General features: G+C 38.4%; 2 protein-coding genes and 1 long non-coding RNA gene across 4 annotated transcripts in view; 2 read left to right on the top strand and 1 right to left on the bottom strand.

Moving 5' to 3' along the window:
* The window catches only part of LOC120416261 (CD109 antigen), a 75181-nt gene extending 62993 nt beyond the window's left edge, over nucleotides 1–12188 (top strand). For both annotated transcript variants that reach the window (XM_052707200.1, XM_039577964.2), the window contains 6 exons: nucleotides 39–225; nucleotides 290–684; nucleotides 741–934; nucleotides 10718–10892; nucleotides 10960–11065; nucleotides 11128–12188. In XM_052707200.1, coding sequence (XP_052563160.1) covers nucleotides 39–225; nucleotides 290–684; nucleotides 741–934; nucleotides 10718–10892; nucleotides 10960–11065; nucleotides 11128–11342 — 1272 coding nt within the window. In that variant the 3' untranslated portion in view covers nucleotides 11343–12188. The remainder of the gene's footprint in view (nucleotides 1–38; nucleotides 226–289; nucleotides 685–740; nucleotides 935–10717; nucleotides 10893–10959; nucleotides 11066–11127) is intronic.
* LOC128092739 (uncharacterized) lies at nucleotides 6047–6887 on the top strand. The gene is made up of 2 exons (XM_052707202.1): nucleotides 6047–6194; nucleotides 6247–6887. The coding sequence occupies exon 2, from the start codon at nucleotides 6340–6342 to the stop codon at nucleotides 6736–6738; it is 399 nt and encodes a 132-aa protein (XP_052563162.1). The 5' UTR covers nucleotides 6047–6194; nucleotides 6247–6339; the 3' UTR covers nucleotides 6739–6887.
* Nucleotides 7376–8521, bottom strand: LOC128092740 (uncharacterized). The gene is made up of 2 exons (XR_008211965.1): nucleotides 8265–8521; nucleotides 7376–7912 (listed from the first exon to the last, which is right to left on the bottom strand). It is a non-coding gene; the product is annotated as an uncharacterized LOC128092740 (long non-coding RNA).
* Nucleotides 12189–15008: the final 2820 nt, after the last annotated feature.

The raw sequence follows: 15008 nt of genomic DNA, 5'->3' as shown, positions 1-15008 counted from the left end.
ATCGTAAATCCCAATTTTAATGATCATTTTGATTTCAGCGCCTCAGTTCGAGCGTAGTCCTGGCGGAGCAAAAGGCGTACAAGTTCATCGAGCGCAACATCGGACTGATCAAGGACTTTGGCTCGCCGTACGAGATCTCGATCGTGAGTTACGCGCTGGCCAAGGCGAAGGCGCCGCAGGCGGAGCACGCCTTCAAGATTCTCGCCAGCAGGATGCGGAATATCGGTAAGTTCACATCGTATGATCGAGCTTCCGTCAAAACTAACTAATTTCCTCTCTCTCCTTCCAGCCGATCTCTCCTACTGGGGTAACGACGAGGTCCCGCAACCGCCGACCAAGCTGGAAAACCAGCGCTACTTCAGCCTGCCCCGTCTCCCCTACAAGTACGACTCGCTGAACATCGAGACGACGGCGTACGCCCTGCTCACGTACGTGTCCCGCCAGGAAACGTTCATCGTGGAACCGATCGTGCGCTGGCTCAACTCGCAGCGTCTGACCGACGGCGGGTGGGCCTCCTCGCAGGACACCGGCATCGTGATGCTGGCGCTGGGCGAGTACAGCAAGAAGAATCGCGTCGCGGACGTGACCAGCCTGTCGGTGACGATCGACGCGACGTCACTGCCGGGTGAGTCCAAGGTGCTGCACATTGGAAATCGGAACCTGGCTGCCGCGCAGAGTTTGGAGGTAAGGATCGCCACATTTTCGCAAGATCCCTTCTAATGGTCAATCAACTGTTTCAGATTCCAAACGCGTGGGGTACGGTCCGCGTGCACGCCAAGGGTGTTGGTTATGCGATCCTCCAAATGCACGTCGAGTACTCGGTCGATTCGTACAAGTTCCAGACGATGCCGCCGGTGAAGGCGTTCGATCTGACCACGCGCACCATCTTCCACGGCAGGAATCAGTCGCACATCAGTTACGTCGTGTGCCAGAGGTGAGTGTTGAGTCTGGGGCAGCGATTAGATTTCCAGAAGGAACTGTAATTATTTATGAATTGTTACTTGTATCAGATTTGGGGTGTGACCAAATACAATATTTTTGAAAATACTGAAATTTTCATCAAAAGGCATGGTTTTTCGCCTGATGAAAATTTTTAGTTTATAATTTTCAATATAACACAAATATTGTGTTATGGAGCAGCTGTGGCTGAATGGTTACAGTGTTTGCTTTGTAAGCGAATGGTTCTGGGTTCGATTCCCATCTGCTCCCATCGAGAAAGTTAAGGACATAGAAATACTTGAAATGCTGAATATAAACGAAAAATCAAAGTCGCCGAAGGCGGGGTTCGAACCCCCGTCCTTTGGATTGGTAAGCAAAAATGCTAACCACTAGGCCATGGCGACTTGGTGAGCATAGACTGGAATTAGGAATACTGTTACAACCAACCCGCAACGCCTTTCGAGGTGTATCCTAGGGTTCTACCTCTCCTACTAACATTGAGTCCAAAACCTCCCTACAAACATCTATACCACTAAGGTGACGTAGGGGTCCTTGCGCACTTTAGATAGGTGTTTACTAACGATCCTTCATATCCCTGAGGATAGCTTGGACCCGGCCTGGACCCCCTTATGCCCTGGGCTGTATTACACACTCATCAAAAGATGAAGACATGGTATCTCCCGTGTTGGATTATTGTTCCGGATGAGGGTCTAACACAACCAGACCAAACAGAGGGATAAGCGTTGTGGAGCCTTCCGGTGGTAGGGCGTCCTCCAAATGCTAATGCTAAAAAATGCTAACACAAATATTGTGTTTTTGAAAGACATTTCATAATTTGCAAAGCAAAGTAAATATTTCCCATGACTCATGAAGAGTATCGGGCCGCATTTACAAACTGGATTCAGTGACTATTTCTTAACTTACTGTTATCATTCCATAGAAAGGGAATGCGACTCCCTAAGGTGTCATGATAAGGTCCGGCTTGTGACGATACTAAGCAATCGAATCCAGAAGGGAAAAGATCACCAGTTCAGGGTTGTTACGGAGAAGTCGAAAAAAAATCCGCGCCAAATCCGCGCCGTCCCAAAAACCCAATCCGCGCGAAATCCGCGCCATAATAGGAAAAATAATTTTGCGCGACAAATATACAACAGAGTTTCACAACAATTTAATTTTTATGAAAGTATTTGAGAACAAAAATTAAAATCGTTTTATGATTAAGGGTTCCGTCGGAAGGAACGCAAAAACCACAAACGTTAAAATTATGTTGTATTCAATAAATAGAATTTAAAATCCAGAATAGCTTTATCTTAATCTCAAGACCCAGAATGTTGAAACGCTGAAAATTATATGATCAAATTTATTTTTGCTAGGATGAATTAAACCAGAGAGAAAAGCCATAACAATAAATTTAGCAAAAAAGAAATTCAAATAGGGATTTGAAAATTTAAATTAAAAAAATCAATAAATTGAAAAAAAATTAAGATTTGAAAATTCATAAATCTAAGGATTAGATAAAAACATGCTGTTCGTGCTCGACACGAAATTTGTATTATATTCTTCTAAAAAATTCTCAATCCTAAAATATTACTTAAAAAATGCTCCAAAGTTATCAGACTTTCTGAAATCTATGATGGTGACAAAAATTGTAGCATTTAAGAATTCTGCGGTTCTTTTTATTAAGATCCAGAGTTTGAGAATTTAAGAATTTAAGAATTTAAGAATTGAAGAATTTAAGAATTTAAGAATTTAAGAATTTAAGAATTTAAGAATTTAAGAATTTAAGAATTTAAGAATTTAAGAATTTAAGAATTTAAGAATTTAAGAATTTAAGAATTTAAGAATTTAAGAATTTAAGAATTTAAGAATTTAAGAATTTAAGAATTTAAGAACTTTATTTGAGAATTTATAAGTTTTTGTTCCATTGATTGTTTTTATTATCAATTTTCAAAATTTGTAAATTTGGAGAATTTATTCTTGATTTTTAAATATTTTAAATTCCTGATTTTTTGGAATTTTTTTTTATTTAGAAATTTAGATTTTTTTATTGTTGGCTATTTAAAATTCAGAATTTTTCAATTTTTGGATTTAACAACTATAAAAATTAAAAAAATAGAATTTTAGAACTTCTGAACTTTTAATTTTGAATGTTGGAGCTTTCATATTTGAATATTTAGATCTTTTTATTTTTTCATGTAAATTAAAAAAAACCTTTCTACGGGTTAAATCCTAACTAAAATCAAAGGCGGAAAGCCAGCTTCTGTTCCGTCCAATATTGCTCATATTTGGGATTTGACCACAATACGTCCACCAGAGCACCCCCAATATTTTTTTTTGTTTAATCCGAATATCTATAGAAAAGCTTGAAATATGGTTCAAAAGAATCAAATCAAAATGTATCCAGTATAAAATAAACAATACATATTGTTGATAAAACATAACCTGAAACTCATAAGAGATGGAATATTTAGAACCCGTATCAGATGTTAATAATGAGTTGAGTGTAAGAATAAATTTATTTAAAAAATCTTTAACAAAAATTATCTCTTCTTGTAGATTATTTCGACGTTTCATATTAAAAAATTACAAACAAACATTTCCGGAAAAAATCAATTTTGTTTCGGTAACAACTTCTAAGAAATTGAAGTTTTTGCACTTAAAAAAATTACAGTAATTCCTGATAATAATTTTCTTTATAACTTGAAAGTTAATTATTTTATTTATCAAAATTGTCATCCGCGCGAAATCCGCGCCTGAGCAAATTAAGCCAGCAAATCCGCGCCAAATCCGCGCTATCCGCGCGAAACGCGCCATCCGCGCGATCCGCGCCGTCCGTAACAACCCTGCCAGTTGTTCTAGCCCGAGCCGGGATTTGAACCCCGATCTACCGCTTACGAGGCAGATGCGTTACCACTGGGCTACGTGGCTCGTTCGATTGCGATAAGGGAAAAAATACTGTATTTTTGGAGAAAAAAAAATCAAAAACTGTTTTTTTCTGAAATCTTAATTTTTTCACGAATCCTATTTTTCGAAAAAAAAAACTACTCTAATTTTCTCATATTTTACACCTGGGTGCTGAAAAGACAGAATGCGTAACGTGATTTTCGAATGCTCCCCACTGCTCCTAACTAATACATCTGCACTACAGCTGTAAACATAAACAAAGTGGAAGGCTATGTTCAAGCTCAAGCGTGACATATTTTTTGCTGCGGAAATGACTTGTTTTGATTTTTTTAAATCTGTTCATGTTTAAATTTTCGTTGAAAAATTAAGGGCTTCGCACTTTTTTTATTCGTAGACTAATCGATGGGCGGGTGGAATTTTTGTGAATCAGAAGAACAACCGTATCGAAGTTCCGAGATTGTGTATCTTTAAAACGCAATAATAATGTTGAAGTAAGATTATTCAATATTATTTGGCATGTGCCATTCATTGATAATTCGTCGCTCATATTTCAAAAAACGTCATAAACGTAGGTTTTGCTTAAGACATAGCGCTTATTGAAATGCTAGCGACGAATTTACCCATTCTCGATTTCTACCCTCTTTTTAAGATTTGTTTACGTCGAATACCGCAAAAGCTCGACACCAGCGACAAAATAAATTATAGATCGATTACAATACTTTCCACTTCTTGGTATCATTTTGCGAACAGTAAATTGGTTCCACTTTGACAGTTCTAAATTGAGGCCGCTTTGCAAACAACTTTTCTGCACCCAGTTTTACACTAGTAATCTCAAAATTCTATAAAAATGCAATAAATAAAGCTTTTTTGTGATTTTTTTTAAATTTATACGGATTTTTAGTAGATCAGAGCAATTTGTGCAAAATAACTGTAAAAAATGATTTTTTTGCAATTTTTTTCAATATGTTTTAAAAGTATTTTTTTCAAAAAAGTTGAAATTTTTCCCCAAAAAATATCTACTTAAGTTTTCACTTTAAAAATACTAAAAAAAATAGAAAAATTGTTATCACAGTAAACTTTGTATAGATATTCAAAATACTGATATATTCGCTAAATACTGTATTTTTGAAATTACTCAAATTTTCTAAATATGCAATATAAAAGTGTACGAAATTTTGTGTGGATTTTTACTACTCAGATTTTCATAATTTTCAATATGAGTTCAACATTTTGTGTGGCGTTTAACATCACTACAGTTTTTTGTGTCAGATATTAGGATTTTTGCAAAATATCAGATTTTTTTATAAAAATCCTAAAAAGTTCATCAAAAAATTCAACCTACACTTCATAAAATCCACCTTGCGAAATTTCGTACAGATTATGAATAAATAAGAGATTTAACACTCAAACCCCGATGGTTTGACACCAACTGTTGTCAATCGAACAGGGTCACTTTTTAGTTTGACACCCTTTTTACACGGAGTTCACACACACTACCAAACATTTGTGTTGATAGTTTGCGTGAGTGCCGTGTAAATAGTGACAGTTCGTCACTTTTTAGTTTGTCATTGACCAACCAACGGGGTATAAACTAAAAAAGTGTCAATGCTGTTTTTTCGATGAAAAAAATTCAAAAGGTCATAAGCTTAAAAGTATCGAAATTCTGTATTGATTTTTAAACATTAAAATTAAACGAAAAGATTAGATTAGTTATAAGAATTTTAGTTTGGTTATTTGTTATAAAATATTAAATTACAATTACCCAAAGTAGTGTTTTATTTAAAATACTTAATTTTTTTCATTTGCGATATAAGTATAAAACGACAAAATACTGCATTTGTTGAAAAAGTACTGTTGATATCTGAAAGTACTAAAAATTTTACAAAATTATTTTTTTCGAAATCACCAAAATTTTCCAAAATGTATTTTATTCGATAATACTCGAATTTTCACGATTGAAAATATGGCTTTTTAACGGGGTGAATTTTCTTATGAACTTTACTCACGGGGTTGGGCACAAGGTTGATCCGTAGTGCATTGGATTTACTTCCGTAAATATTCCGTAAATATCGTAAATATAGGTAAATATTATTCACCTGCACGATATTCGGCACAACATTTTGTTCAGTGTGGATAATGACAGTTAAGAACTGTCACTTGTTTGTTTCCTTCGTTTACAAACTGTCACCGCTCTAATATTTTTCGAGCCTTAGGTTTTTTTTCACTTGCGGAACCGATCCTCGCAACAACCTTCCCCGCAATCCACCAGCAATCTGTGCAAGAAGCCCAGTGCGGATCTGCGCTCCGACCCAGAAATTGCCGACAAGACCACCGACTGCCTCGGACTTGGGGTGAGTAATCCTCCGATCTTTTGCTTCATTTCTAATCGTTCTGCCTTCGCAGATTTCACCGGAGGTCGATCCGACGGTGCGGATTTGCGCCGGCTGTGCCGAACGCGTCAACGCACGGACGTGTGCCAGTTCTGCTTGAAGGTGGATGGCGGGGTGGCGTTGGTCGAGTTGTTTTCCGGGCGGCGGCGGGAGCGTGGCGGATGAGGTGCAAACGGTGCGGGATTGTTTAGGGGTTGAGATCAACAGCTGGGATAAGTTGACGAAGATTTGCGGAGATTGTGTGGGCGGTGTTGAAGAGTTGGCTGAATTTCGGGCGGAATTTTCCCCGACAGCCGTGCCGGTGAAGCTGGAGGACGTGACGGATTCGTCGGATTCGTACAGCATTGGCAGTGAGAATGGGGAAGCGGGTGAGGGTTTTGAGTCGGACAGTTCGACGGCGGAGAACGGGGAGAAGCGTGAGGAAAAGCGGAAGGTCACGGCACGGTCGCTGCCGTGGATTGGAAGTGACCACGAGGTTACGAAGATTAAAAGTCTAAATGTTTGAACGAAGCGGAGGATGGAGTTCAAGCGAAGGTGAAGGCCAATAATGTGGATTTACAAAATCCTCCAGCAGAAGGATCCCGCGCGCATCTTTAAGGTGCTTCTGCACATGGTCAGACAAATGACAAATTCGGCAAATAAAAACCGTACACTATGATCATTTTTTTTTCATCATATTTAACAATACAAAAAAACACAGCTGAAACCACAAATAAAAAGAAAATCCAAGTAACTTCAATGTTCGTCTCTCATTGAACTCCAGGTGACCAAATTAGGTCAAATAAATTTAAAACATGCATATGAAACAGTTAGATGCGTCTACAGCGTAATCGCGTGCAGGAAGTAATCGCTGGCGACTTTTTCTTGGCTAGCGCAAACGTGTCCCGGACGAGCTTGGCACTGTCTCCGATGAACATCTGCACCAGCTGCGGGCCGGCCAGCTTCAGGAAGGTCGACTTTATTTGCGTCACACAGGTACCAGCCGAAAGCGTGCAGCACTCCCTTCGGCGGATGAATTTCATGGTTCTTGAACATGCCCTTGTGCGTCATCGGCAGCACAACGGCCTCAATTAGTTCCTGGATTTGCTTGTCCAACCCGCCAATGTCCGAGTAGACTCTTTTCTAATTAATAAACGCAAAGGTTGTCCAACAACGTCACATGTTTATTGCCCACAAATGTACATAACTTCTTCGCTTAATCATTTTATTCTTATTCTCAACCTCTTCCTTTTTGATCCATGTTGGCCTTCGGCCTCTTCTTCACACTTCTTAAATCACACTTTTCTTCTTCTCCATATCTGCACCTGCAACGCAACCTCCTCAGCTGCACACGCACCGCGGCTTCCGGATCTATTCCGGCCATTACGCGCCGTCGTTCAGCGGCCTCCAGCCGTCCGCGTTCCACCGATCTTGGCGTTGTTGTTGCACCTCGGCCCAGGAAGAAACAATCTCCCAAATCCCAAGCATCTTGATCCGGAACAGCTACACCAACTCGACACCGGAAAGCGCAATCACAACCTTCCGGCCGTTTCAGCACAGATAACGATGGTCTTCATCCCAAGGATATTTCATTTGTTGACACGCTTGTCCGCCTTAAATGACGCTTGTCCGCCCAGTCGTTCCGAGGTACTCACTGTCCGTCTTCGATTGTATCACCGATGCTCAGAAGTGTGATTATTCTGCAAGACAAGAAGATGTACTCAACTGCAATCAAAAGTTTAAAAGGCTCATCATCGTCGTCGCCGGGGCACGCAATCAAACGTTTGCCACGATCAGGAAACCGGTCACCCACACCCACATTTAACCGTCGCCGACGAAACCGTGTATTTATGGTGGATTTCCGATGCGACGTTGTGGTCTCTTTAAAGCAAGACTTCCTGTACCTGCTCGGGTTGGACGATGACAACCTTTAACATTTGCTGCGTTTCGGTGACGATCGAATCTAGACCTCTTCGTAATCGATTTCCAAATAGACCAATATCAGGCGCTCGACTTGGCACGACACTTTGAATCGACGCACAAAAAACTGACCTTTTTCTCCGTTCGTTGTTTTTTTATGTTGGTTCCCTTGCCGCGGGATTAAATTAAATGCTGTTTGATGCTGTTTAATTTGGTTATGCAACTTGTTGGTAAACAAAACAGCTCGAAAAGTGCGCGCGTCTGCGATGACAGTTATAAGCTACAACACTGATATAAAACGTATAATGAAATCTTACATGGACGACATGGACGTAAATATGGATGCGCATACGGATCAACATATGTCATATATAGAATATATTTTAAGTGACCACCTCGTGACTTTACTTGTGTTCGGGACGGCCGAATAGTTTTTGCCCCCACCCGTACGACGAGAACGACTACGCCCCTGCGCAACGGCAGAGCTGTCATTGACGACGTCAACAACAACAAGTTTGCCGCTCGAACCGCCCAGCAACAAAAGCGCGTTGGGCGCGCTTGACACAAGTCATCAAACCACCGAACGTACCGGACGCGACGCGCAGCAGCAGAAGTGAAGGAAGGAAGAGCGGAGGAAGAAGAAGAGGAAGAAGGAAGTGATGTAGGAGAAAATAGAGAAAGTGAAAGTAGAACCTTCCGGTGCCTTTTCTTTGGACCCCCTTTCCGACCCCCCTAAATACAGTCCACTCCGAAACACTGGCCAACCGTGGCCGGTGCACAAACAACTTGTAAAACCCAAACGCTTTTTTTTGCTTGATTATTATGCTTTTTTAAATACTAAGGGTCATAAAATTGAATTATAAGTATTGATCAAACAATTTTTTTTAATAGACTCATAAAAGGCTAAAACTTTCACAAAATACAGTATTTTCTAAAAAATATAATTTTTATTTGTATATTTTAGAGCTACAATTTTCACCAAAATACCGCAATTTGGACAAACCTACGATGGTGCAAAATTTTACTGGAATTTTTGCTTGATGAGCGAATTGGGTACTAAAGCCCTGTGTAAATTTTTATGTACAACGGTAAAAAACACGATTAAAAACCATTTCTGATCTTTTTTTTTCATTTTAACTCAAAAAAAATTTGACAAGACAACATTTTTTCGATGGATCAACTATGGTCCCCTTGGAACGAGCTGTCAAGTAGGAGCTTTTCTGTCAAGAAGGACCGCGAGGTTAATTTTTCAAAATTGATTTAAAAATCCATTTTAAATAAGAAAAATAAGCTTTATCGCTGTAAACAAAAATATCAGCAATCTAAGCTTCATTTTAGGACCCAATTAGCACATAGCAGAAACTAAAATTATCTTTTCAAAACTCTCAAATTTTCATAATTTACCATATGAGTATTACATGCTGCGAAATTTATCACGGCTTTTCGCTATGTTGAAGTTTTTTTGTTGTGTAAAATGCTTAATTAAATATATTTTACACAATACTGTATTTTTTGAAAATATTTCTTTTATTTCAGTATTAAATTTTATGCTCATAAAATTCAAAAATGGTTATAATATTTGGCGAAATTTTGTATTTTTCACTAAATGATAGTTTTCAGTGTACACCACAAAAGCTTTCACAAAATACTTAATTTTTGAAAATACTATGAGTATGAGTATCAGTGTTGTAAATGAGTGATTAAAAAAAACTATCATTTGATGATTCCTGCACCAAAATATCAGAGGATATAGCGACCGTCACTATAGCTAATGAGTTCTCTTCTTTTATCTCGTGCTTGCCAGCAAGAGCATTCTCTTTCTATCACTCCTTCTCTTTTCTTCGTTCACGCTCACTCGCCTAAGATTCTTTTGATTTCTCACGCGAGAGAGGGATTCGGAACCGACCACGCATTACGTACCGTTAAGCTGCGTTGGCAATTTTTGTTTTGTGGCGACTTTTGAGGCTGCGCCCTGTTGAGGGGTGGGGGGGGGTGGTTGTTAATGCGGGAATGAGAGAGAAAAAAAAATAATTTAACACGGGATTGTATATTTAACTGTGAGAAAAAATCAACAGTTTCGAGAATTTCGTGACGGAACAAAGGCAGCAAAAATTGTGAGATGAAATTTCGGGCATGATAATTTTATAGTCGCTGAGAACTGGAAGTTTATTTTTATACAATGTTGATAAGTATTAATAAAGTTTTTTTTTTAATTACAGCTTTTGTGTATAATACACAAATTTTCACAAAATAAAGTATATTAATGTACTTTTTTTAATTTGTTTCATTATTAGAAAAGAAAAACATAATTGTACAAAATACTTTGTAAATTTTAAAATTTTATAATTGACAAAATGGGTGATACTATTTCTCATCGAGTAGCCAACCACGATTTATTTTGAATAAATTTGTATAATATTAGTCTTTTTCTTTTGTGTTACGTTATCACAAAATACGATATTTAAAAACAATGTTAAAAATTTGCAATATGGATATCAAACGACAAAAAATGCTGTATGGATTTTCACAACATTGCAATTTTTGGTGTATTGTCCAGAATTTTTAGAAAATTCTCCCCTTTCCAGATGGACCAACACGGACGAGTCGATCCGGTCCGGCATGGCCGTGCTGGACGTGGCCGTCCCCACCGGCTACATGATCCAGCAGCAGAAGCTCGACTCGTACATCCTGAGCAAGCGGGTGCGCAACCTGCAGCGGGCGCGCTACCAGGAGCGCAAGGTGCTGTTCTACTTCGACTATGTGAGTGTTTCTATCCAAGATTCGGAAAGTGAGGGTTAAATTAACGATTATTTTGTTATAATTCCAGCTGGACAGCGACTTTGTCTGCGTGAACTTTACGCTGGAACGGTGGATGCCAGTGGCCAACATGTCCCGCTACCTGCCGATCCGGGTGTACGATTACTACGCTCCTGGTAAGTCGACTGCGATTTAGGTTGTTAATTGAGTTCAACTCTAACCTCACATTTACTTACAGAACGCTTCAACGAGACGCTGTTCGACTCGCTGCAGACGTACCTGCTGAACATCTGCGAGGTGTGCGGCAGCTCGCAGTGTCCGTACTGTTCGATCTACAACGCCGCGATCCGGAACCCGGTGTCGGTGGTGCTGCTGGTCGCGGCCAGCGTGCTCATCGTGGCGCGTCACTACCGAATAGTGAATCCCAACAGTTGGATCTTCTGGAACGATTAAGGGGGGGAGGGGGAACGATTTGCATGCGAACTTTGCATGAGCTTGAAGAACGAGAATCCTGCCACCTGTTTTTTGCGTCTTGCTGCGCAGCCAGACGAGTGTAAATAATTTGCAATTACGACAAAACCATGAAAGCTTTTCTGCTAGGAATGAAGAGAGTAGGGGAAGCTAGAATAGACGATGTTCTGACATTTTAATTCCTCTTCAAGACTTTTCGAACGATCGATCTAAACAATTCCATCCACGGCATTTACTTTCACTGAAAAAAAAACAGCAATATTTTACAGAGCAGAAATTTAAAAGAACGTCGCAAAAATTCTACGTTTTATCAGTAAAAGACAGAAACTATGAAGTAATAGTTATTGTTTTATTTTTAAAGTATTTTTTTGTAGTTAGCGATAACGTGAATTGTATTTGTTTTTTTCTCCTTAAGTTCTTAGCTGTAATCTCACGCAACAGAAATCTCCAGGCCGTCCAAATTATCTGGTCAATAATTCTCTGTATTTTTTTATACTTTAAGCACCCACAACTTAGTTTTAGAACTCAAACCGCTAACGAATCCCATCCATTGAAGTAACTTAAGCGCGCGAAACGAATTGTAGGCGAAGAAGAAGAAGAAGCAATCTCTGTTTAGTTGACAACTTTCCAGCTAGTAGTGAAGAATAACCGCTTACAAGAATCGTACTTTAGACTTTAAAAAAATATGGCAAAACCTCAATGATACAAACAGTCAGGTGCCTTAACAATCACACGAAAAGAAAGAGATAGCGAAACAACCTCAGCGAAGTAAAAACGTGCGCCATTAAATGAAATATATCATAGAAAAAAAAGTTATATCAGCGTAGTTTTTTTTAACTAACAAAATGAGAAGAAAATTGGGCGGAAATAAGCATGTCAAGTTGGTTAGACTTTGGCGAGTAGTAAAACAAAGTGAAACGAAACCAACGTTTGCTGGAAAGTGAAAATTTGCAAAATAAATAGATGACATTTTCTGTATAAAAAGAAAGCGTTTGATTATTTCAGCCTGTTTTGAAGAAAAAGAACCAATCAATCTTGAAGTCTGGTTTTTTTTAATAAGGAAGGTCCGATAAACAAAATATTCATTTTTTTCTTTTTGGTTGTTTTTGGATACTCCTGACTAACAGCGGTTTTAAAAACACAAAAAAAATCAAAATCAATATTTTGTTTATTGGACCTTTTTATAAAAAAAAAACTTCAAAAGTGTAAAAGTAAGAGTCTATCTTGCTGACGTCAGTTGATGTTTATAGGATAGAATCTTTGTTTACACATCAACTTTGGGCTATTTACACTGTTTAGCTAGAAATATTTCAAATTTATTTTTGAAAACATTCTTGGCATCGTTAGTTCGATAACTAAAAGACCTTTCAAATGAGCTTGAAACATCGAAGATCTGATCACCCTATCAAATGTTATGAGCACTTAAGGGTTATTTATACCAGGGCTGCGGAGTCGGGTCATATTTCAAACGACTCCGACTCCGGCTCCGGCTTTTCGAATATTACGTAGTATCATTTTTGGATGGACAGCTGTATAATTTCTTTGGTCATAGGAAAGGCCCCCACAAAGTTTGAGCCAAATTAAAAAATCCAAATAAAATCCATTTTCGGTTTTAGTAAAGGTGTAATTTTTATGTATAATGGTAAAAAAAAACACGATTAAAAAACCATTTCTGATTTTTTTTTTTTTTTTTTCATTTTAGTTTGGTACAAATTATATTTATAGTTTTTGCTCCTAAAATTGAGCTTAAATTTGTGATATTATTCATTGGTCATAACGATAAAGCTTATTTTTCTGAGTTCAATGACCCTTTGAACGACCGCAACGGATTTTAAACGGATTATTAACTACGGAAATTAACTACGCGCCCTTTCTTGACAGAAAAGGGCTTTACTTGACAGCTCGTTCCAAGGGGACCATAGTTGTTCCATCGAAAAGATGTTGTTCTGTCACTTATTTTTTAATGCATTAATATGAAGAAAAAGTGATCAGAAATGGGTTTTAATCGTGTTTTTTACCGCTGTATATAAAAATTTACATAGGGGTTTAATACCCACTTTAAGCTTAATTTTAGAACCTAATTGCTCTAGCGGTATATGCACTTCGGAAGGAATCGAAGTAATTGGGTACTAAAGCCCTATGCCAATTTTTATGTACAACGTTAAAAAACACCATTAAAAACCATTTCTGATCACTTTTTTTCATTTTAATGCAATTTTTTTTTTTGACAAGACAACATTTTTCGATGGATTAACTATGGTCCCCTTGGAACGAGCTGTCAAGTAGGAGCTTTTCTGTCAAGAAGGACCGCGAGATTAATTTTTCAAAATTGATTTAAAAATCCATTTTAAACTCTTTGTGGTCGTACAAAGGGTCATTGTACTCAGAAAAATAAGTTTTATCGCTGTAAACAATAATATCAGCAATCTAAGCTTCATTTTAGGACCCAATTGGTCAAGAAAAAAAAAATCAAATATACACACAAAGAAAAAATATTTACTATAAATTTAAAAAGATCGTTCGTTGGATTAAAAGTTCGCGTAGGTGAATATTCGTAGAAAGTTCAAACTTTTCAATTTAAAAGTTGGAAAGTTTTTGATACTACCATGCATTTTTCGAACAAAATCGTTGTATCGGTGAAAGTATTTTACTTTTAATTGGAAAGAAACCTTTTATGGCAAGAATACACAACATTTAACTTGCATTTAACACTACTACACTAATTTCAGAAAAAATGTGCTTGATTTTTATATTAATTTAAAAAAAAACTAAACAGTATGTTAAAAAAAAACTTGTTTTATTGTATTTAACGCTTCTGCCCAAGGTCCGAGTTTAAGCCCTTTGGCCGATTCTTCCGGTGCGCCACCGGTCACTTCTGAATACCTCAGGCTGGACGGTTCCGGATGGTGGTTTCGACGCGCGACAGCAGTGTAAAGAACAAGATGGCCACGTTTCCGGCCTCAATCAGGACAGTCTTGGAGGAGTTGGCCGTTGATTCGGGAAGGGTGGTCGACATTTCCCGGCTGGGAAGTAAAGTGCCTGAACGGGGAGTTCCCGATCCTGAAAGCGCATACGGAACATGGGGTTGATGAGGCCCTCGGAACGGAATTCGATTTTGAGCACTGTCCAGGTCCATTCGGCTGAAGCTACACCGTCGCGAGGTGAGCGTTTGTGGGCGGGAAGTTGCTAAAAGACATGGAAAGTATGTTAAGTTGGCTGGTTATCCACTGCACACATTCTCAATACTCACCGGTGTTGTAAACCCCCGCGCTGACCACCTCCGATTATGCCGCTTTTCGTCGTACTCCTCTTCGTTGGAGATTTTCAAAAACTGTAGCAGTAAAAGTTTTCATTTTTAAAACAAGAAAATAACTTTTCCTTTAGCAAATTTTGGCAACTTTTTAATTCGAAAGTAAGCTACTTTTGTCATTACAGTTATATTTTTTTGTGTGTAGCAGCAGCAGCGAAAGCAAACCAATAAGCAAACCAGAGAGGGTGAAGAAAAGCCCGAAGACCAATGTATGTAGATTAGTAAGGTAAGACGGGTTTTCGTGCTGTCAAAATAGTTAGTTAGCACGAAACCCGGATGTTATATGGAGATTTTCAGAGAAGTGAAAATTTGACCATTTTCCGGGCAAATTTTACCGG

The sequence above is a fragment of the Culex pipiens genome, chromosome 2, assembly GCF_016801865.2.
Source record: "Culex pipiens pallens isolate TS chromosome 2, TS_CPP_V2, whole genome shotgun sequence".
NCBI classification, from domain to species: domain Eukaryota; kingdom Metazoa; phylum Arthropoda; class Insecta; order Diptera; family Culicidae; genus Culex; species Culex pipiens.
The sequence above is the reverse complement of the archived record's forward strand: the minus strand, read 5'-3'. Positions and strand labels throughout refer to the sequence as shown.